Raw genomic sequence first — 24,761 nt, 5'->3', positions numbered from 1 at the left:
ATTGATGGCCTATCGCACAGTTTTTAGCTAATAAGCTTGCCGCTTTTTGTTAGAGCCAGCAGTTTACCGCTACGTTGTTGATAGAGAATCGGGCTCCTGTGATTTTGGAACGCAGCCCTGGGTGACATCCATGATGCCATGGTATGTGTATACGTATTTTCGGCGTAACCAATCGGAAGAGAGAGCGTTTCGCATTTTCTGTTACGCATATTCACGTTTGTGATTGGTTACGTGGTTATCCGTTACGACCCTGACGGATATGGATTTCTTTATGCGTGACCACACCGACCAGCCGTCCACCGTTGACCGAACGACTTGAAGTTTAAGCTTACGGACGCGGACGCGGACGCGGACGGATTGTCGGTTCTTGTGCGGAGGCGGAGGTTCTTATTTCAAAGGCCCACGGCCTACGATTGTCGATGCCTACAGAAGTGCCACTGGCCACAGCCACAGCCGCATACGGTCATTACGGTCTACGAAATTGTTTTTATCCAATGCGGACGGTACTCGTCCCATTGTACGTATACACGTATGCTACGTAGCTGTTGGAAGATGTGCCGTTCTTGATTACGGAGAATATATATTATGTGTAGCGAGTGTTTCGTGTGCCATCGTTTAATGAGTTTAAATTTTAAATGAATGAGATTAAAAAGGGAATTAACGTTATATATTCGAATGAATTATATATAGGCAGACCGACGGAGATACAGGTACCGGGGAACGACGTGTATACATTTACGAATCGTTTTACGACGAAAGTAAGAGTTTGATAAAAAACTTTGGTCAAGAAGATTTAAACAAGTTCAGCGTCACGCGTCGGCGGTGACCGAAAGCGAGATTTGCTTCTTCCGAAGGCCTGTTAATCCTGCGAAAATATGTATGAGAGTTTTAAGCCCATTCTACAATAGCCGTAAAAGTATGTTTTAAGACGTAAGCAGTAAAAATTGACCAACTACAACCGATCATTCCTGGATTGTAAAAATCCCATTAGTCAATAGCTTACTGCTTACGTTTTAATGCATACTTTACGGCTATTGTAGAATGGGCTTTAAATATATTAATTAACTATAACGTAACTAACATTTAAATATATTAATTGACTAACATGCATATTCAATCTACTTGACAAATAATAAGACGTGTTATTAGTTCATTCTACTTGCGACTACGTTCTCTTTTTCTTCTTCTTCTTCCAGTTCTCTTTGCATTTATGTCCGATTTCACTAATGTCAATTAAATCTTAACCCGAGTTTGTCTTTGCCTGCGGTAATGTTCTATCAATGATATTTTGTTTAGTCAATTATTTTTCTCTCTCTCTATATTATATATAATTCTAACATAATAATTTTTCAGATAATTCAACGTTGCGTTATTAGTCTTTTTGAGGGATAACAATAAAGATGAAACACTATGTTTCTTTAAATATGGATCATGAGTACAGCCAGTACAAAATCGTCGGTATAACCAATTTTAACCGAGATGTGACAAACGTGGTGTTAAAAGAACATATTGTATACAAAGTAGATATGGCAAATGCAAACGTTAACGACGTAGATGTCCTGGAAAAAGTGGATGATAATTACCTTGTTGAATTATATAGAGAAAGAAGATTTTTGTACGACAAGAGTCATCCGGACTTTAAAGACAATGAATTAAAAAGTAATGCCTGGGAGGAGATTTCATCGATCATGAGAGATAAGAACCTTGGTGAATATAAATCATTTTTGCAACATTACGCGTGGAGTAAGGCAAATTTTTTAAAATATGCGCGTGCTTAAATTCACGTTATATATTGTATAAATTGCATTTACGCACACGAGTCAATATTTAAAAAAAATTGACTTACGCCGCTATGGCTTTTACCCCTTCAATTAAATAGAGAAAATGCCAATGTGTGTGTGTGTGTGTGTGTGTGTGTGTGTGTATGTATATATAAAATGGTATATATGATTTTCCAGGAAATTTTTACACGGCTGAATATTGTAAAAGGAGATTGACAAATTTGAGAGAGCAATATGTGAGGTTAAAAAAAGAACAAAATTTGAAAAGCGGAAGTATAGCTTGTAGCAAAAAGAAATCTGCACTTTTATCTGAATTGTCCTTTCTAGATGGGTACATTCAAAGAAGACGGTTACTATCTTTCGTATATGCGCGTGCGTGTGCGTGCGTGCAAAATCTGTTATATAGAAATATCTAAATTAATGTACACACTATTTCTCTCTACGCGCGTTAATTTTCTTTAATTTTTTATAGAACTCTGACAAGCGTGAAAAAAAATAATGGAAGAATGCCCGCTCTTTCATTTAATAAGACTGCAACTAAATGTCCGGAAACAAATGTCACGGAAAGTATAAATTTGAATAAAAGAACTTATAAAAAAATTTTGCCACGTCCAAATAATATCGGAGACGACTTGACTAAAAATCTGTGCGATCAAACGCCATCCAAAATATTAAAAAAAAGTGCTACCTCGAAAAAAAATAATGAGCAGCAGCAGCAGCAGCAGCAGTTCGATGTTGGTTCTACATCTGTAGAACACGCTTTTGCAAAATTTATTGCTCTTTCTTTGCAAAGGATGGAAGATCCGGAACGCAGTATAAGGCGAAACAAAATATTTCACGACCTCACAGCGCCACTGGAGCAATTACAGTAATAAGATCTTTCATTTCTCTTTTCAGATATTCTTTTTTAATTAAATTCCATTGTTTTTGTCGTACGCTGTTACAATTTGGTTTCACCTATAAGTTGTAGTTTCTCACGTGACTGTTCTATGTTCAACTTTAACCGAAGACGTACTTAAAATTTGCATTGGAGATATAATTATGTTTATGTGACGAATGTAAAATGCTATTACACGTAACGTAGCGTGAAAACAGTTTTGTTATAAAAATGTTCCAAATGTTGCGTTGCGTACTCTAAAATTAATATAAGATATAAGATATCTAGTATAATTTTTTTATACAAAAGTATAATCTTTAAGTTTATCTTTAATAAAACTTTGAGAGATAAAGTATATGTTTTTTTTTTATTTTTTTTTCCATAAAACCTTGTATATTTTAACATAATATACACGTAATAATCATTATTATAATAATAAGCAATAATCTCTACATATAGATCTGGACTTTGCGATAAAAAATCAGCTGCAATCAGTATGGTATCCGATATAGCTGTAACAAAAAATACACGTCCGATTAGAGTTACACACGCTGCCCTAGCATGGAATAGCGTCAAAACGGGAAAAAGTGAGATTAAAGAATTTACGATTCACAATACGAGCAATAACAAAATTGAAATTCAAATAGACATATGCGACGACAATAAGAGTTTTAAGGTACCGTATATCGTATACCTAGTGTGCGCGCGTGGGCGCGCGCGCTCACACACACACACGTATACGTAGTGTTACCTAGAGAAAGAGTTTATGGAATTTATATCAATAAATATCTACGTTATAGTTTATTGGAGATAAACAAACTATCGACACAAGCATGGTATTGGCAATGCGACATCAAGAAATTAAGACACTTGCAGTCGCGTTCAATCCGTATTGCGTAGGCCCAGTAGTTGGAAAAATTACCATCAAACGTTATACGAGAGAAAGTAGTGGTCCTCAATCTCAACAGTACAAAAAAGTACGTGTATTATATTTATTTTTTAACGAGGAGAAGGAATATTTACAATTTAAGTTGACAGATACCTCTGTATGGATACGGTGGCTGCAGCAAAGTAAAAATCGCGGGTACATTTAAAGATTTGAATGGAAATATGTGGTTGTCACTTGGCACGTTGTATTCTGAAACTACTTTGAGCGCAAATATTAGATTGGATAACGTTGGCGACTTACGTTCGTTCGCCAAGATCACAGTTATACCGAAAGGTTTATATAAATTTATATAAATCAATCCCTCTATTCTCTCTCTTTACGCATTACATATTTACACGAACAATGTGTACTTATATAGAGATAAAGCAGAGATAAACGCATTTGTTTCAGTTACTTTTTCAACAAACTCCAGTTGGCGTGTAAATCCGAAGGAAGTGATACTTGACGCTAAAGAATCTCAACAAATAGCGATACAATTTCATCCGAAGAAAGAAGACTTTGCGTTATTGCAACATTCGGAAGTGTCGCACATCGCAACGATAAACGTCACCTATGGCGATGAACCGACCCGCTGGCGAATACGCAGGTAAAAGATACGCTAAATATTGAAACAGATATTTATCGGCGTTAATTTTCGTCGCTGGCAAACGTATATTTTTTTCTCAGATTGTGCGACAAAATAAAGCCAGATGAATTGACTAAGAATGAAAACGAGGACGTCATTTCTATCGTGTTTCCCATATGTAAAATTTTTCCCGGGGAGCAACTAGTTCCTGGCATAGCGTCGCTCGGCGATTCTATCGTAAGCGTATACAATTATTTAGTCTCTATAGTCTCATTATAGTTCGCGTAATAACGACAACGTATATCTAAATAGCAAAATCTAAGCGATCTGTGCAGCGGCGTTCATCAATCTGAGATAATGCTCACAGTGGAAGCATGCGCGGACGATACTTTACCTGTTCGCGATACCGCTGAATCGGAGATATCTTTGATAAGCGACGCTGTTCGCGTAGACGAAGCGGGTGGAGTCTGACTTCTCGGTAAGAAACTTTTTATTCATTTGTACGTGTATTTCTTCTAACATACAGTATATTCTTTCTTATCGTACTTCGTATCGGCTTTTAGGGAACGTTCGACTTGGAGGTTTTTCGTCAAAATAATATTTTGTTACGCATAACTACGATAGAAGACGAACGTCAACATCCCGAATTACAAGATCACGTTTCTGTAATTCCGTCTATCATTATTACTCCCTCCGGTACATAACGAAGCAACCGTGACCGTTAGCTTTTTCAAAGCAGCCGAGTCGTTCCGGACAAGTCTGTCAACGTCAGATCGTTTCAGTGTTGTTCCCGTAAAAGAAACGTTGTCCAGCGAAAAGAGTTTGAGCTTTCCTTTAAAGATACAATGTTCACAGAGAATAAAACATAATACGGAGACAATACTTGAGATTTACGCAAAGAATAATAAACAATACGCGTCGAGATTAAAGTCGCGAGGCAAGAATAATCTTGATCAGAATATTTATTTAGGAATCAATCGAAGAGGAAAACAATATTTTATTAACGTAAAACCACGTTCTATTACAACAAACTCTGTCACGCGTTTCTTTTCGCTACGTTCATCGACGAGGTAATCTTAAATCGCGTTTCGTTCTTCTCTTTTAAAGCTGGTACTATTGAAATCATATTTTTCACGTCATCGATGTCCGACGGTGGACGTGCCGCGTGCCAGCGTGGTCTTCAAGCCTTTCGGACGATACCCGGAGGATTCGCAAAACTCGACTTGGCAGCGTTCGACGTTGTTGAGTGGCTTAACCCTTAACCGTGGACATGTGCTTTTATCGCGCGCTACTACACCAGCGCGCTTGTGGATAGAGATTCCTACTTTTACATATGAAAAAAAAAAGAGAGATAAAAATAGTCAAGCTAAAACTTAATTCCGTACGCATACACACGTAATGCTGAAAGATACAAGGAAAGTGCAGCGAATAAGGAGCGCGTATTTTTATTTCGCTTTTTTTCTCCGCATAGAATCAAGTTTTGTTCAAAAGCAGATAAATTTGAATCCGATTCCGTGCGGGCAGGGAAGTGGCGAGACTCCACATTCGGTTAAAGGTTAGAACTCGTTGGAGCTGTCGCAGTTTGAAAATTTTTAATTCGCTGGGTCGTAGCAGTAGCCTGACTTCCCGCTTGATCGATAATAATAAACGCGCGCGCGCGTTCATCGGAAGATTATTAAAAATTAAAATATATGTATATATATATTTATAATAATAGATATTCACAGATAGATTCGATGTAAGCGTAGCGTAACACGGATAGTCATTTATTAAAATTAAAAACTTGAAAGTTAATCTCCTTTATATTCTTTTTTTATTTATATAATATATCTCAAACGTATATGCGTTTCCGCGAGAGTTGTTAAAAATTTAAATATTACTTTTGGTGGTTCTGAAATGAGATGCTGGTTCGACGATTCTAAAAAGACGCGCTCGATATCGAGATCAATGCGGTACAACAGGTACCTATAATACTCTTTTCGCGAAACTGTTACTTACAGCTGCACGTTTCCCCCAAAAATGTTGACTTTTGTCCCTCTATGTATTATTATTGACGCACGTAACACGATTCGGTACGGTTGCGGCGGTGAAGAAGTGAAAAGAATAAATTGGGATGCTCGAACAGTCCCGAAGATCCGTGCCTGAGGATGGAGAATGGAGACTGGCCGAAAAAAGGAATATCGACCGCAAGAATACGATGGGAAAAGTATGAAGATGAGTTCCATTTTCAGCGCGAAGCTATATAGCTCATCGCGAACTTATCCGGTCAGGTAGCTATCCGATCGAGCGAATAGCTCGGCTCTCCACCGGAGCTTTTTTTTTCCGCGGCAATATTCGCGTATCGCGCAAGGCAAGATATCGGAGTCGAGAAAGTCGAGTGATTCGGATTCAGGGTGGGTGTTGGGGGACACGGGATGGCGAGACGAGTAGGGGGGATGCACGATGCGCGATATACGAATGCGAAATCCGTGCAGGCAGTGTCGGCGGTGTAAGGTAGCGATGAGGTATCCGGGCGGGGTCCGTCTCTCTTTCTTTCTCGCTCTTTTCGGAGCTGGACGGTATCGCGTATCGTCAGCGCGGTCAGCGTCGTCTCGTTGACCGATCTCTCTCTTTCCGACTTTCCGAGGCGCGGGCGCGGGCGCGGGCGCGGGCGCGGCAGCGATCGCGGTGATAAGAGGGATAAAGGACGGTGGCGGGGTGGCAGTGGCCAGTGGTGGCGGCGACCGCGACGCGACGGCTCCTTAATGGGGGTGCTCGCGTGCACGCGTGCCCGGACGTGGACCGCGGACGCGCGGATGTCCAAGTCGAAGGACGGCGGCGCGGGAGAGGACGGTGAGGTCGAGGTGACTCGTCCCGTGGCTGTGTCCCGTGTCGGCTGTATCCTGGGCGCGGCGGGAAAAAGAGAGCCGCGAAAGTGAACGTAAGGTGCGCGGCAGTTACGGACACGCACACCGCGCACATCAGGGGACAGGGTCGGCCGGTATCGGTATGTGCGCGCGGTCTCGTCGGAGCGGGATACCGGTCATCTTGGCGATCATCCTTTTCTGGCGAGTCTGCTGCTGTCGGAACGGTGGACCGGGCCCGTGTAACGTTGTCGCCGATGGACGGGAGCTGCTGTGCCGTGGCACTGACCTGCTCTCCGTTCGGCTCATCGACGATGTTGACTCGTTGAAAGCCCGCGTTCCTGTTAACGTTACGAGGATGTGAGTACGGAGTACGTTACGTACCTTTTACGACTCGCGCTCGCGCAACGATCTCGACCCGAGGATTCGCGGCGCGTCGAGGCGCTTTACGGGCTCTCGCCTCTCCGTCTCTGTGATTTCGCGCCGTGCACATTTCTCTTCGTTAGGATAAACAACTGATAACGGTGATAACCACGGCATTCGACGCTCGCGATATTTTACTTTCGAAAAGAAAAATATAAGCGCGCGTCGTTCGTCGTTGGACTACGTATATATATATATATATATATATATATATATATGTTGGAGAAAAAAATAAGAGACCGCGTCATCGCGCGCCCTACGTACTACGTACGATTCTAGGCCTTGCCGTCGCTACGCGGCTGAACGAAACGTGTTCCGGCTCCCGGCTCCTGGCTTTTGATTATTATCGTCCGTGCATTTCGCGGTAAACGAGCGATAAACGAAAACGAAACGTTGCGCGTGGTCCGTGGTTTGTCCTATGCGGGCGATAGAAAAGATAAAAGAAGTAACGCCATACTTTTCTTAACGCGTACCCCACGCGACGCGCGCGACCTACATACCGAACGGAACGGACGGACGCGCGTGATTTAACGATACGATCGAGGGAACGAGCAAAACTTGTTTTATTATGGTCATTATAATTATTACTCCGCTATTTCGTCGAACGCGATCGAGTTACCGATTTATCGGACGATAATTAGACACGTCGCTCTGATCTACGGTGCGTCCGGTGTTCCGTTGAGTAAAAAAAGTACCGCTCCGCTTTACTTTCGCCTTTATCGAAACTTGAGTAGAGCAGCGTTCTGCGAATCGATCCGCGATACGTCGTCGCTTGCCTCCTCGAGAAGTAACGCGCCGCCACGCCGGCTTCGAGTGGTTGTCTCCGGCCCCTTTCTGACTCGAGTACCGATTACCGAAGATAAAAAGGAAAAAAGATATATATGAATAGACGTAGGTAATACCTTGACTGTGCGTTCGTGCGAAGCGCCGGCGCTTCTCTCGCGATCAGTCTCGGGGTGCGTAACGGACGTTCGTGATAAATTTTTGATTGCTGGATGGTTTCTCTCGTGGTACAGTAGCGTCCCGACTGTAACGTTATTACGTTGTGTCCTAGCTTTCGCGCGCGTTTTAAAATATCGTGAGAATACGGAAAATATGCCGTTCGTCGTTCTCTTCGCATTCGCGATGACGATCGCGGTACGACCGTGACGTCTATCGCGAAAATACGTTCGTTCCCGAACTTGTTAATGTTTTGCAAAGTAACGCTAGGCTTTTATCCGTAACGCGATGAATGAGATTTTTTAAAATAATTCTGTACGACGTACCATACGTATCGTGCAGATATGTGACGTTCCCGAATACCTCGAGAGTACGAAGACCGGTAACGTCGAGCTGTCCTTGAGTCTTGAGTATGAAATATCGAAAGTTTTCAAAGGTCCGCCTGTAACGGAGTCGCGATCCCGCGCCGCGGCGAAAGCGTAATTAGAACTCGATGTTCGTGCCGAAGCGCGCCGAGAAAGTTCCCGTGGAACTTGGAACTTGAAAAAAAGCGCGCGTCAAAATATCGTAAGGCGTAAAAGGCACCGCTGCTTGTGTTTTTTCTATTTTAAGACGAATGGACGAGAGGAAAATCTCGCTGACGCACGGTGTGCATCGCGAGCGACCGAATCGTATTCGTTCCACGTTTCTATCGAAACTCGAGTTAACGTAAATGTTCGTCGATGTTTAAAAATGAGCGTGTAAGAGTATTGAACGATTAAAGTGTTGAAATTTTTCGAAAAATATACCGAGTGAGAGATTACGAGTAACGGAAAAGAAAAAGAACGTTATGTTTGTGCCACGTATACGCGTCAAGTCAATCAGGTTGCAGGTTGCAGGTTGCAGGTTGCAGCGTGCGTGTAAATGTGTCGGGCAAATGTTATAGCCATTCGCTTCGCGACGATAATCTCACACGGACACGTTAGAGTTCATTAGATTTTCCTGTTCCCGATATTCTATGTGTTCATCTATTTTTTATTCTTTTTATTTTATGTTTATGCGCGAACAAGTTAACGATAAGTAAGTTATCGACGATATAATCTTATTATATTATGTACCCTGCTATATATATAAGGCACACATTTTATTTCTTTTAACTATACGCGCTCAACGTCAATGTAACGAAACATTTTGCGTTGTGCCAAACAACTTTTCTCTTTTTATCGTTACACGTGGAATGCCGCGCTCTGTCTCTTCGCTGCCCCTTTCGGTAAGCGGATAACTAGACGTCGATCCATCCTGAGCGAAGGAGGTCGAAGGACTCGTAAAAATGGGCCAAAATCCACGCGACCCTCGGTCCGATGTGATATTCTCGATTCACGCTCGCGCGACGCAAGAATAAAAGTGTCGATTCGCCAGTTTTCTCATCGGTCGTGTCCCGTTCCTTTCATCGGGCTACAATTGCGCCTGTAAAAGCCATTCTGTAAAAACCGACGTTTTATCCTGATTTTTCGACGAGTTATATGAGTTATCTGCCGCTTAAAATCAAGCTGGTGAACGTGTCGCGCGAGCCCCCCTTATATAAATTTTTATTATTCTCTCTCTGATGCGTGCGGCTTTAACTATAGTTTTACTCTAACCGAGAAAATGGACGTACTGTCCTAGATCCTTTTTCTTGCAGACTTGTTTTCTCGCTCTAGCGCGAACACGATTCGTTACGTTACGAGTGCAACGATCTCTCGCGATCGTTTCTCGCGAAAGAATTATTTTTAGAAGACCGCGCGCGCGCGCGCTCTCGGAGACCCTTTGCCCGCTAACATTTTCGCCTTCCGCAAATCTTATTACATATGTATGTTTGAACAAAAAATTACAACCCTCTTGCTTAATTTATTTTCCGTAATGTTAGGAACGTGACGTAAACGATTTGCAATGTCGAAATGTGCGGTGAGAAATACTTCGTTTGCTCATATATATTGTATCTTTATTAACGGGGTGTCTATATAGCGGTCATGGAAACCTGGAAGATTTCCATGATCGCTATATACACTTCTTTAGATAAAAAAGGACAGAAAATGTCATTTTTTTAATAATTTAACGAAATTCCAGAAAAGTCACAAAATTCCATGACATTTTCTGTCGACTTTTTTATCTAGACACCCTGTGTTATAATATCTTATACATATACTTACTATGCATAAATATATTTCCACGTTGTGGTAATTTTATAGAATAATTCAATGACCGTTTCAGTGATTTGACTAACAACGATAAGATAACGGACATTCCGATACGTGCTTTCCATCGATTTCCCAATCTCGAAATTTTGTAAGTATGCATACGTGTAATGATCGTGAGATGACGATGACGAGAGAAATCAGAAAATATCACGTGGAGAATCTGAAGTAGTTTTTTGCGCTACACATATATATATATATATCTTTATTTTTAGATTTCTGCGACGTAATCATCTACGTGCCATTCATGATGACGCGTTTATAAACTTAGCGAATCTTCGTATATTGTACGTATATGAACATTATTGTAACAAATCGTTATATCGTTATCCATAACACGATACCTTTCATTTCTCCTTCATCTTCAGGGAACTCGATGAAAATTATTTAACCGAGATACCGGCTGCTGCTATAAATCTACCTAGTCTCGAAGAATTGTAAGTGCCTATTCTGTAAAATCTATATACCCATCAATTTTCTCGTTGAAATATAGTATCTCTCGCGTTATCCGAGTGCGACGCACTTTCACGAGTTTTTCACGTATCTCTCTAGATCTATATCGAATAACAAAATAGAACGACTCACGAAAGATGCGTTACGCTACGGTAGTAATTTGCTGTCGCTCGATTTACGCGGAAATCCTATCAAGGAGATTATACACGACGAAACCTACCAGAATCTTGGCAAACTTCGTAAGTTGTAAGTAATTTATTTTTAATTATATCGCAGTCTCTATCCGCGCACCTCGCACGGAGATTAGCTTACGCGATAAACAATTTATTCGCTGAATAAACAAAATTACGCCGCATCACTTAGTATAGCGCCACATTTTTCTATTAATTATAGAATATTGTCAAACGTGAAGGAATTGCGGCTTTTTCCCAATCTAAATGGAGTAGCATCTTTGGAAGTATTGAGATTGGATCGTTCCCAGTTGAAGGAGGTTCCTCCTAATCTTTGCCGGCTGTGTCCGAAACTCAAAAGTCTGTAAGTTTAATCGAAATTATTTAAATAATTATTACTCCTTTTGACAATGACTATTTCTACTAATTTACGTGTATGCTACATGTTTATACATTTTTCTATCTGTTTTTAGCGACGTGAAATCCAATTCTCTGACGGAGATACCAAATTTACGGAACTGTAATGAACTTCGCGTTTTGTAAGTATGTAATAACGTAATACGTAAATACATTATGCGATATATCATATATGTATATGAAGCATTGAATATCGAAGACCAGTGTATGCAAATCTTGTTTTTTTTTTTTAGGGATTTAGCTTGTAATATGATTTCTACGTTACCTGACGATACTTTTAAAGGTTTGAATATGCTGCACGATCTCCTCTTGTCCAACAATAACTTGCAGAGCATTTCCAGTGACGCGTTTACCGGATTACCTAGACTCCAAGTTTTGTGAGCGCGAAGCTTAAGCTCAAGTTACTCTGATTTTACGTATTTCTAATAATTTCTATTATTCAATTTAATCACATTTTAGAGACTTGGAGAACAATTATATCCAATATATACATCCCGATGCATTCAGAGAAACGAAACGGTTGCAAGACTTGTAAGTGCGTTTGCATAATTTGCGTTGTCTAAGTCAAGTCTCATACTTTTTACAAATCGATTTGAACGCACGTAAGATACAGATATTTATTTATAGAAATTTAGGAAATAATGTTTTCCCTACACTGCCGATAAGAGGTCTTGCAGGATTATTGCATCTTAAGACGTTTAATAATCCTGCATTGCGAGAATTCCCATCTCCTGAAAGATTTCCACGAGTGCAAACAATGTTGCTGTCATACGCTTACCACTGCTGCGCGTTTCTCTCGTTCGAAGTAGAGGAATCTGCCACAAAATCGCCGGTGCGGGAATCGATTTTGTTTCCCACTGACGATTTTGATACTAGTTTGTGGAATTCGACATTTAGCGATATCTGGCCTCACGTGGGTAAGTAATTGTCTTCTCTATGCTCTCTCTCTCTCTCTCTCTCTCTCTCTCTCTCTCTCTCTCTCTCTCCTTTTTCATACGTTAACTTTTTATTCAATTATATTTAATTATATATATTAGGTGCTTATCATGTTTTATTTAGGTAATACTTGATGCTGTAAAGCATTTACCGCGAGCTTAGTCGTTGAAAGTCTGCATAGTCTCACGAGATTATATTGCGTTAGGCATGTAAAGAGCAAATATTTTCGTCACTCGTCTCTCTATCATATAACATCATATTTCGTCATTGATCTTTACTCTTTACGGCACTGACGTACGAACGTTTTTTTTTCTTCTTTATAGATAATTTGACCGACAAATTCGGATCGCAGATAAATGAACTTTTGGCTAACTTTGGTTCAGACTTTACCTATCCCGGAAACCTGGCTTCCTACGTAGAAGATTATTTCGAGAATCTAAACGGTCGGACGACATCGACAGGTCGAACTGCACCCTCTCGAATTCAATGCTTGCCGCAACCTGGTATGTTAGAGAGTCGACGATGACTCGATAACCGCATAGAATGCACGGCGACGTTGTTAAACATTTCGATTTAAAATAAATAAACATTTATATGAAATGTGAAATTTTCAGGTCCTTTCCTACCGTGCCAAGATTTATTCGATTGGTGGACTTTACGATGCGGCGTATGGATAGTCTTCCTCCTTGCCATGCTCGGGAATGGCATTGTAGTGTTTGTCTTAATATTCTCGAGAAGCAAGATGGATGTGCCACGATTTTTAGTCTGCAATTTAGCCGCTGCCGATTTTTTCATGGGTGTTTATCTAGGTACGTTTCTCTCATATTTCATATTAACGTTCGTCGTGCGTCTACACCGTGGCTGTACTAACTTGTGAAAGATTCTACCGCGGGAGATCTTTATTCGACGAACGATGTATATTTTATGTTTATTGGCTGTTGTTGATGCATCGACATTAAGAGAATTTCGAATGTATGCAATACCGTGGCAAATGTCGGCCGGATGTCAGTTAGCTGGCTTTCTGGGAGTCCTCAGCTCTGAACTGAGCGTGTACACCCTTGCTGTGATCACTTTGGAGAGGAATTACGCGATAACGCACGCGATGCATCTGAACAAGCGGCTCTCGCTGAAGCACGCAGGTTATATTATGACGATAGGATGGTGCTTCGCTTTGTCCATGGCGAGTCTGCCGCTCGTGGGAGTTTCGGACTATAGAAAATTCGCTATTTGCTTACCGTTCGAAACTAATGGCAACGCGGCACTCGCGTACGTAGTATTTCTCATGCTCATTAACGGAGTAGCTTTTATGATATTAATGGGATGCTACTTGAAGATGTACTGCGCGATACGAGGCTCCCAGTTGTGGAATTCGAACGATTCTCACATAGCGAAGAGAATGGCATTGCTCGTCTTCACCGATTTTCTCTGCTGGTCACCGATAGCCTTCTTCTCTCTCACGGCGACCTTCGGACTGCAGTTGGTGTCTTTGGAGCAAGCGAAAGTTTTCGCGGTATTTGTGCTACCGCTCAACTCTTGTTGCAATCCTTTTCTATACGCGATCCCCTTACGAAACAATTCAAGAAGGATTGCGTGTTGATATGCAAAGCGATTGAGGAGTCACGTGTAACTCGAGGTATCGGTAGGTGCCAACATAGTTCGAATTTCAGCAATTGGCAGACACCCGCCAATACCAACAGTCTCGTCGATCGTTCGTCGCGAGAGAACCAGGGACTTGAAACACCCTGCGCTTGTAACTCATCGAGACTCCTGGAAACTGGAAGCCGTTGCTCATCTTACCGTTGGTGGAGCGCCGGAATGTTCTGGCCGTGTACACGCGACTCCCGACCACGGCACGCGCGTAACGATCAGTACGCCTACCAGATCGCCCAGATTCAACAGAAACAGCATAAACGGGCGTCGTCGGTATCGTCCAGCGAAAATTTCTCCTCGTCCAGATCCGATTCTTGGCGACAAACGCACCACTGCGGCATTCCGCTCAGACTGCTAGATCCGAAACGGAGGGCTTCCCCTTGGCTGATCACTAAGAAACCATCGCAGGATTCGAATTTAAGCTCCTCGCGTAACGACTCTTCTGGTTCCGCGACCACTGCCAGCACCAGTACCTGGCGCATCTCGAGATCCAGTGCCTGTTTAGAAATTAGCGCGCGCACGACGCCGAGACCGATCTGACCGAAGCCGCGACTAACTCGTCAACTCGCCATCCAGGAGCCGGAACCTCCAGGATCTCCGGGAAGACTGGCCGTTAGGCTACTCGCCACGATACCTTCCGCGGCTGAGATCAGCATCAACAAGACGACGAGAATATATCGAATACAAGTTAAATATTTCTATCTCTAACTATACATATTTTTATGTATTATACATATATATACATACGTAATATGCGTCGCAATTTTCAAGTGTATTCTCGTCGAGCGACGTCTTCGAGCAAATTCAGTATTAACAATCTTCGCTGGTATACCTGCGTAGGATATAGCTGTACGTATATTTATATTTTTGGCGTTTTGTACATGTTAAAAATTGTTGCTTAAGTGAAGTAGAAACGTACAAAAACGTGCCAGACGTAACGTAACGAGTATATATTGTCACGATACGGTTTCAAATACGTGTCTATCATTCTTTGTTCGATGTTGCTATATATTTGTAATTTGTGTATTTTAAACGACAATTTTAACCAAGATCTTAATGAGATATGTCAATATCTTTATACCAACGAATATAAATATTATTAAGAAGTAATGGGCGAATTTTTATTTATAATAAATGCATTCGTTCTTGTCAAACGTTCTTTGCCAAAACGTAATCGGATTTGTCAAATCGCGACACTGATCCATTTCGGTTAATTGCACAAACGTCTAACGAAGTAGTCCGTCCGTTCGTATATGTATATGAATATGTTATATATATTTGTACTTTTATGTTATAAGACTGATTATGAGTTTTTAAACTCTGTACCATTTACACCGATCGTGGGTCAAAGAATTTTAGCTACTAGTCCCAATAGCCAGTAGTCATTCGATAGCTGTGTATGTACATCGAACTTTGTATGCATGCACGCATACATATATGTATGTGTATAGGTAATGATATTATGACTTGTTACTCGAATGATAAATAAATCCATAGAAAAATTATCGCAACGGTCTTTACGTCCCAAGTATAAGATTTTGAGCCAAATTGCAATTTACTTCTTACGCAGTATTTGAATGTGATGAGATGCTTATTTATTGTATATATCGGCAGATTACATATTTATACCGTATGGACGGCGTTGCGGTGCGATTATCGCTATTAAATGTAAACTCTGCGTATAGGTCACTTTATTTACGTTTTCAAATCCAAGTTCGTATAAACGAATTTAATTAATAATATCGATACGTGTGAATTTTCTCGAGTGATTTGTTAGGAATATAGTTGATAATAGCATGTGTGATGTTGGATAAAATCAAATAAAACCTTTGTGAAATTGATCGATTGATAATATCTAAATATTTTTTAGCCGGCGATTGGCTGATTATTAAAGTCTGTTAAATAATATAAATAAAATGAATATAAGAAAAATATTATAAGAGAAATTCGTCAAGTCCATGCGAAAGAAAGGCAATTTTTTAAATGTAATTCTATATACTTTTTTATTTCTGTTATTATTTGTTTGGCAATTATATTTTTGTAAAATGTCACTTTTATATTCCAAGGAAGACGCGTGGCATTTGCAAGCGGTATCCTAATATATATATATATATATATATATATATATATATATTGTATCAAGAATATATAATAATTTAAATACGAATATACTAACAAAATTGTCTATTTTTAATTTTTCTATATTCAACTTTGAAAATTTGATCCGCAGCGCGGATCAAATCCTCATATAACTTTACTCATACTGCTTATCAAGTAGCAAGGTCAAATCTATCATTCATTTCAAAAATAACATGGAGATACATATAGCCTTGGAAACTGTCCTTTGCAAATATAAATTCATTGCTCTTCAAAAATCTCCGAGAAAGAACATTTTGTGGAGAGCTAGCGACCATGCTTGTGACAAAGTTGACACATTTCAATCTCATATTTTTTCGCTTGCAATAATGATAAACGTGTTAACTTTTCCGTTCATAAATTTCTGTATAAAGATGAGCAAGTTTGGCGCTCTAGCAAATTACTAATAATACAGCATTACAATTATATTGAATTATTTGTCGTTATGCGTTAATGCAAAGTGTGTTATAATCATCAGAAAAAAAAGGTGTTTACAAGTAAAACATTCTGAATCTTAATTTATACTGAAATTGAGATGCGTGGTCAGCTTGGTCAGAAAATTTATACATTTTTCACCAAAAAGTCACTCAAAAACAATTTTATCATAAAGATGGAAATTGTGCGACTAACGTATTTGAGCATACCGCAAAGGAATAATTAGATTCAATACAAATACTATTCAAACTAGACTAACGTGCCAAAACATCATCTGCAAACGAATCTAGCATGTTGGGAAATGGTTATATAATTGTATTTACGCGTTTGCGCGAGCGTAAAATAACAGTGCGACAATCTTTTAACAAATTACTAAAATTACAGAGTCCCAGCCTCGCTATGATGTAATAAGCCATCCTGTAAGCTATTTGATTCTGGGCATGAGTGCGTTAAGTGAAGGTCAAGTTTTAACGATATTAAAATATATCAATTATGTTCTATGTACACAATATAATATAATTACGTTCTAGCGGCATCAAGATTTGAAGTAAAAACGTATGGAAAGAAACAGGGCTTTGAAATTGCTCACTCTGAAACAGTCTAAATTTACCGAAAATTCTGTACGACTGTACAGCAGCGACCTGTATAGCCAATTCATTTTAAGATTCATCTAACGAATATACATTTTTGCATAAAGATTTCTACAGGTTGAAGATGTACGTGCAAGGATTCAAATACAAGGAAATCCTAATGTTGTCTGTTAGAATATATTTGTACAAGATGTGGAAAAAATGATTTCGCTATCGTTAATTGTTTTAAGCGCGCGTTTTTGATAAAATCTTGCACGGTATTTTACACTCAATCTACTTACGAGCACATATGTAGTACAAACGTATAAAATTTGTATTATAACGTTTTCGCTTTGCCAAAGTGCCGAAGTAAATCACTTGTATTGCCAGTATATATGGACGGTATGAGAATTAACGATAATTTTAATAACTTGATATCATTTTACGTTTTACTCGAGGATACCCTTGCTGCCATATATCTTTGTTAATCATTCTTCATATAACGCGTATACGTAAAAGCGAATGACACAAGACAAGAGTATATACTTTCAACATTAAATTTGTGCCCAGCCCAGTATCCAGACGATGACTAAAACTACGGAATTGTATCGCGATAAAAAAGATTACACTAACGATAATAATTATTATTATTACTAACGTCATCGTGAAAAAATCTTATTTCATAAAAGTTTGCGGCTTGGAGAACGTTTGGTCTCCTAAAAAGTACATACCGAAAATATATATTGCCATAATATTAAAACTTTTCAATATTGCAATTCTAAAAATCTATTTATCTAGGTCGGATGTCTTTCCGTGGTGTATCCGTTGACTTATATTTCGTTATTATTTTGCGCATACGCAAGTTTGGCAAAGTGGAAGGAACACCGGGGTAACAAACATCCTAAACGATTGGTTACATTTCCGTGAATTTATACGCGCGCAAAGGAAAAGAAAAAAAAGAACAAAGAGATAGAGAGAATGTACGCGTTTGTGTATGTCTGTCATGTGAATAATAGTATAGCTAACAATTAATAATTACTGGTAAAATAATTCTTAAGTGCATGTCGCGATTACAACTAATTAAAACGGGTAGCAATTAAGTAACAAATGAGATTATGTGACTAGCGGACATCACGTAATTTTAGTTTTGTTCTTTCTAAAGGCTGGAAAGAGCTTCCTGCGCCTTCGTTTAAGCTCATCGTTGTCGGCGGTAGAATTGGAATCGGTCGAGAGCGTCTCATCGTCGACTGACATTACTGTAGGTAATTCTCTAAACAATTTCTTTGCGCCCGTTGTCGTTGTCGTTGTCGTTGTTGTCATCGTCGCCGCTGTCATTGTCGTCATTGCAGTCGTCAACACTGTCGCAGGACGACAACTGGACCTATCCGAGATGTCGAGTGAATTTTCTGAATACGACGTTTTTGGAAACGACGAAGAAGTCTTGTCCTCGTTGACCAATATATTTGTGTCCTGGCTGTAAGAACGTACAATGCTGAACTTTTCTTTGTACGGCGCAGTTTTCCCGGAGACTCCAGCGGGCTCTTCTGGTCCATCGCCTAGTACAAAGTGGACGATCCCATGTGTTTCTTTCTCCGCTTCGCTGCTCGAAGAATCGGAGAGTTCATTTCCAAATCGACCACCGGGCGGTACCGATGATTCCTTCCACGCTGAATTCTCCAAAATACCTACGAATATGTCAAGTGTATGATGTATGATGTCCAAATTCCTTTCTTTATCGCTAAGAGGACAATGGTACTAATGAAAGCTGCAAGAAGTGAAAGCATCGATTTGCATTGCCAAGTATGCAGTAGAAAAATTGATTCTCTCGTGCAGCGCTTTCACACATTGACACACGTACACGAGATGCTGGCATCGCGTAAAGTCTTTCTTTACACTATTGTGCCATATTAAAATATGCATGATATAAATTAGAATTATTAAAATGTATATGTCATATATATCGTACAAACTTGCACTAGAGCAAAATGTGATTCGTTCAGTTGCATTCAGAATCATTTCTCGCATAATTCATCATCCATATGTAGCATAGAATCTTAAGTTTGAATAAGACTTGATTTCTCTTTAGAAGATAATTTTTAATCAGTTGGTTTCCTACGTTAGTACCAGTCCACTTTTCAAAATGTCTTTATCCAAACTACAAATACGAAAACTGCACAATCTTTATCATCTTTATAAAGTTGCAACCATCAGAAATAACAAGAGCTGAGGGTCGATGAATTTTAAACAATATGTATAAAAGCTATATTTGACTGTCCATTATCTAATACTATGTTAGCAATTTAATGTGCGCTAGGCTTTGAAATTAAAAACATGCACCAAGTCGGAGTACTAGAGTTCAATATAGGTCATATTAATAAGTTTGCCCATATGTTCTTATTTTTCCAAGCTCGCTTGAATTTATTAATAGCGATTATTAAATGTTTCATACAGAAAAATAACGCCATTATGTTATGTAATCTTTATAAAACAAAAAACTCACTAAACTCACTGTAATATACATATATGGAATACATTTTAAGGCATCGTTTCTTTGACAAATAGATAACTGCGATATATAACTGCAGAACAATACATGGTTTACAAAATTATTTTAGGAGCAACAATTTAAATTCTAATTGGTAATCGTTTAAAACTGGATAGTTTTTGATCCTTGGGAATAACAAGGTGTCACATTTGACAACAAGACCACATTTGAGACAAAGTACAAAGCTGTTTTAAATATGCACACACGTCGACTATTGTCGAATAATAAAATCGATTCTAAAAATATTGTGTACCTATATAAATGTATCTTATTTACATATATAATGCCCATAATACATTAATTATCGACGGTTTTATGATCCTACATCATATCTTATATCAAGATTTACAAGAATTCATGTATTTTAATAGAAAATTATTGCACATCTGGATTTTTTCCATTATATATATATATATTATATCATATAAATTTGCCCATGATTGTAAGATCCGTATCTATGTACATTTATGAAACATATTGTTATTATGTACAATTTAATATTTTACTTTGTGTCGTAGCCATATAAAAGTAATGTTCCAATTAATAGTTCTTCAATGAATAATTCTCACACTATCGTCATGTATATGTTGCAATCAGATCTAATATTAATACCGTCATAATGCTAGATAATTGGAATGTAATTAAACATTTTAAAGAAAAATCATATTCGTTATGTTGTTTTGCGTAAAAATTTATTTTAATTTATACGATTAATAATTTTTTCTTTATGGTATTAAGTATGTATATTATAATAAAAATACTACGTTTATATGAGATATGTGTCACTTTGCTACTTATTAAATACTGAATCAAATCATCAAGGTTAAAATTATATCTTAAGAAAACATAGTCCCTAAAAAGTGATTTACATAAAAGAGCCGATTGTACATAAAACAAGATAGATACATAGACACAGTAGCTTTCATAACTCTCATATTTCAAGCGTTTATACTTGAAATTCAATTCTTATTTGTTATAGCATTGTTTTGACGTATCACCTTTTTTAATTGACTATTTTAACCGATTCATGAGTATTCGTAAAATTAATTTTTACTTTCCATATCACATATCACATATTCAAAATATCGATACATTAGCATATATTGGCACGATAATGGCATCATTTATTTAATTATTACTTCTTGTATAATCTCTCACTTCTATCAGACATATGCATTCTAACATATGCAAAATTGGATTGCATTCTGCATTTCTCATATGCACATGTCAGACACGTTATTATACAGTGGTTACCACGTACATGCCTAAGGCACACGATATTCCAATGTTAACAAATTACGGAAATTTTATAATGTTATATGTCTGTGTTATTGGTATAAAGTTATCAATGCTACAAAAAATATTTTCTCTATTATTAAACACAGAATTCTACTCGTTAGTAAACTATCAAAAAGGGTTCGATATCATGTGGCCGATGTATATGTATACGCGACATATAAACAGGCCACGATGATGATGTAATAATAAAATGAGCATTGGTACATCAATCTAAGTACTCATTGGAATCCGTATCCAGCTTACCTGCAGTGACTGCACTGACCGACGATGGTGCGTACACTGAACTTGCCTCGTCATCTAAATCATCTTGGCTACTGAGTCGTCCTGTAATAATTGCATACATTTAGAATTTTACAAAACCGTAAAATCAGAAAAATCTTACGAGCATTATCCTTCTTCTTTTGCACGTACAATCTTTTTAGCACAAGCACCGATAATAAATAATATTACATTATTTTAACGTAGAAAATTATATACCTCTGAGCCCGAGACCTCTACCATTAGGTGTTCCTCTGTATAAAACTGTCTCTAAGTAATTTAAACCATTATTGTTAATTATGTTGAAACCGCAGAGTAATTCAATCTGCTTCCAACGATGCACTCTTTCTTTCAACTCGTTCGTTACTTCGTTCAAGGCAGTTCTTGCTTCAACAATGCTCTTATCAACTTCGTCGATAGACTTTCCATGAGTCGAAACAAAGGCACCTACCAGGCTGGAACGTTTCTTTCGCAATTTTTCGCACTACGATATAATAGAGAAGGTTTTTTCGTTAGCGCTAGGTAGGTGGGTACGTTCATTTCCTTGAGATACGCCAGTACAAATATTGAATTAACTGCATCAAATGATTCGGACAAAAAAAAAAGGTTAGTTCTTTTACCGCTTCTCGTGCTTGTTGAAGTTGTTTTTCAGCTGATATTTTTTTCGTCGTGTACGCTTTGTTCTCAATTTCATGAGTCAATTGTAGCCAGTGCTGCAATCCAGCTGGTGGTGACCAGCATCTGTCTTCAAGTTCACCCTCAGCACGTTGCAATTCTAATTTCAACATCTGCAAGATTACGTGATAACGTGATAAAAATACATTACGTTGCATGACGTGTATAAAATAAAGGTAGAACGGCATTAACTTCGATTTCCGCTTTCAATTGTGACACCTGAAGATCCGAATACGAAGTATGTAATCCCAAGCTCTCATCTTGCAAACGTTTTTCCAAATTCTGCTTTTCAGTTGCCACACTTTCCTGTTCCATTCTTGCTCTTTCCAGTTCTTTCTGCAATTGATTATACGTACGGGAATCTTAATAAAGTTTTCTAGTTAAAGATATCCATTTTTAATTTCGTTAGGGTCACGTTTCGATATATCTTTAAAAGAAGTTACCTGCAACGTTTCCAGTGCGAGTTCTGCTTTGTGCAAACTTTCCATGTCCTTCATCATTCTATGAAGATGCTTTTGTGAATTTTTCTTTTGTTGATATGCATACCAGCAACCAATAAGTGCTCCAAATAATAACGTAACCAATACCAAATCTTTGACATTGTGTCCAGCATCTGTTACGTATTGCGTATAGTTTTAGATGAAATATAGATATAGATATAAAGATATATAGATCCGCGCGACTCTAGAGCACAATATTAAATCTTACCTTTGGGGGGTCCAAAAAGAACAACATCCATTGCCTTTAGAGCAATTTTTTGTTTGTGGATAGGATCTTTGATACCCAGAACATTGCTAAGATACTGCATATTGTTCACAGCTAATCTAAAATAAATGAAATGTTTTTGTTTAAAGAACTTTTGTTTTCAAATATCATTTGCGACGATATACATATATCGCGAGATGAATATGGAAGTGTGACGATCGTTGTCCGTCATTAATTCTGAAAAAACTTACCGAGGAAGCGTAGCACCAGTTACACGGTGTTGTATAAAAGTAGGAACATATTGAGGAAGCTCAACGTTGGAAGTTAACCATTCTGACGTTTGTTCTATAGTCCAATTATGAACCTATCGCACGAAGATACAATCATTATGGTATGTGCGTATATATATATAGTGCAAGATTATCTACGTCGCTATCTACAACGGCATAAAAATTGAACGATAAAAATATCTGGTGGTCGTACCTCTGATCGCAACCAGGCTTCCCAGAGTTCTCGTACGCTAATATGCATGTCGTCATTGTGATGGAAAGCCCTCTGCCTCCGTTCATAACCAGCTTCGTACTGTAGTTCTTCTCTCAAAAACTGTCAAAGTTAAAAGTATATCTTTGTAACGTTTTGTATACGACGAGAGATATTTCCTAAAGCGCGACAAGTCGCCTTACGTCATCCGATTCAGATAAATCGACATTTCCATTAGCGTCGTCGTCCAATTGACTGTGGAGAGATTTTATAGCCTCTAAACCTAACCGATCGTGAGAAGCCATAGTGATGCAAGCTAGGTCGTCGTTACAGGTATCAGCATCTGAAACAAGTCAACCAGGATACGTGTAGACTGTACAAGATGCTCATACAGGTGTACCGTGGCGAGTGAGATAAACATCTCTTAGCGAGAGTAGTAGAGTAGAGGGTCTGAGGCGACTTACTAGATTCGTGAGCCACCGCTTGGGCCAATCCATTGGTAAGGGTGGCGGAGAAGGCCGCTATTTTGGAATGTGAAGTGCTCGAGGCACCGGTTTGGAAGGTCGGGGTAGAATCGAGAGCTCCGCCGCTAGCCGCTACCGTGCCGAGGGAGCAGGACAACAAATGAATTGCCAGTAATATAAGCGCGTCAAGGTTCACGGATGTTCGCATCTTAGGTTAGCACCAGCTTCCTCTCGCGCCGAGCTCGAGCCGCGCTGACCGCTCTCGCTCTCGAGTCTCTCCTGTCTCCTCGAGAGTCGAGACTGAGACTCTCCGTCCTTACCGTCGATGCCGATGCCGATGCCGATTCGCGATCGTGAATATATTCAAGGTTACGGTTATCAAACTCGGACGACACCCGATTAACACGATGATATATCTCGACGAGCGCATAACAAGCGTGACTGATTACGAGTGCAACGGCTTCATAACTGTGTCACGCGCTAATATTATTAGCTCCACAAAGCTGGGCTCCGTTAATATTCCAAGACGTGCACCAAGAGACATACGATCATACGCGATCGCCTCGTCAATTAAGTAACCAAGTCAAATTAAGTACACCGCTGTCGGTGCTGTCCTGTGCGTCCTGCCTGCGCTGTCCCGCGCTGTCCCGAATCAGATGCTTTCCGCGGACAATTCCGAATTCCGACGTTTTATCCAAGGTTACTAATAGCGCTTCCGATTCCGATTCACCCGATCCTCGATCTCAATCGGATCGGAGTTCGGAGTTTCGGAGTAGAGACTGTACGGACTGTACTGACTGTAGAGAGTGTAGAGAGAGGGCACGATTAAAATCGCTCGTCTCTTTAACCGGGAATCGCGAATCTGTTTATTTCCTACGCGTAGAGTGGATCGAGAATAATGGCAAAGTCACGTCTTTTTATTTATTTATCTTGCATTGTATACGTGCACTGTAATTTGCTGTCTATTGGAATTTTAAAA

General features: G+C 39.2%; 3 protein-coding genes across 10 annotated transcripts; 2 read left to right on the top strand and 1 right to left on the bottom strand.

Annotated features, from left to right (window-relative positions):
* The first annotated feature begins 179 nt into the window (after positions 1-179).
* Positions 180-6,331, top strand: LOC143901305 (uncharacterized). 8 transcript variants are annotated; one of them, XM_077413480.1, is made up of 12 exons: positions 180-517; positions 691-916; positions 1,354-1,707; positions 1,959-2,130; positions 2,254-2,649; positions 3,118-3,334; positions 3,459-3,635; positions 3,697-3,880; positions 3,998-4,193; positions 4,274-4,409; positions 4,485-4,650; positions 4,736-6,331. In XM_077413480.1, the coding sequence occupies exons 3-11, from the start codon at positions 1,401-1,403 to the stop codon at positions 4,641-4,643; spliced, it is 1,944 nt and encodes a 647-aa protein (XP_077269606.1). In that variant the 5' UTR covers positions 180-517; positions 691-916; positions 1,354-1,400; the 3' UTR covers positions 4,644-4,650; positions 4,736-6,331. The 8 variants fall into 8 exon arrangements, with proteins under 8 accessions (XP_077269606.1, XP_077269609.1, XP_077269608.1 ...); XM_077413484.1 differs by having other exon boundaries at positions 181-916; positions 1,354-1,520; positions 1,601-1,707; XM_077413483.1 differs by lacking the exon at positions 691-916.
* Positions 6,332-6,500: 169 nt separating this feature from the next.
* Rk (G-protein coupled receptor rickets) lies at positions 6,501-16,150 on the top strand. Its single transcript, XM_077413454.1, is given in 15 exon segments — positions 6,501-7,375; positions 10,607-10,681; positions 10,806-10,877; positions 10,959-11,027; positions 11,143-11,289; positions 11,437-11,577; positions 11,687-11,752; positions 11,864-12,007; positions 12,090-12,161; positions 12,258-12,547; positions 12,890-13,069; positions 13,181-13,377; positions 13,495-14,127; positions 14,130-14,868; positions 14,871-16,150. Coding segments are annotated over 15 exon segments (3,078 nt in total). The 5' UTR covers positions 6,501-7,160; the 3' UTR covers positions 14,909-16,150.
* Positions 16,151-16,725: 575 nt separating this feature from the next.
* On the bottom strand, positions 16,726-24,618 carry Stim (stromal interaction molecule). The gene is made up of 11 exons (XM_077413464.1): positions 23,783-24,618; positions 23,522-23,661; positions 23,322-23,441; positions 23,090-23,202; positions 22,842-22,957; positions 22,577-22,746; positions 22,326-22,469; positions 22,079-22,246; positions 21,678-21,942; positions 21,444-21,524; positions 16,726-19,041 (listed from the first exon to the last, which is right to left on the bottom strand). The coding sequence occupies exons 1-11, from the start codon at positions 23,988-23,990 to the stop codon at positions 18,488-18,490; spliced, it is 2,079 nt and encodes a 692-aa protein (XP_077269590.1). The 5' UTR covers positions 23,991-24,618; the 3' UTR covers positions 16,726-18,487.
* Between the last annotated feature and the right edge of the window lie 143 nt (positions 24,619-24,761).

Source organism: Temnothorax americanus, unplaced genomic scaffold, assembly GCF_048541705.1.
Source record: "Temnothorax americanus isolate GAGA-0224 unplaced genomic scaffold, ASM4854170v1 Scaffold33, whole genome shotgun sequence".
Taxonomy (NCBI): domain Eukaryota; kingdom Metazoa; phylum Arthropoda; class Insecta; order Hymenoptera; family Formicidae; genus Temnothorax; species Temnothorax americanus.
This window is presented reverse-complemented; position numbering and strand designations above follow the sequence as displayed.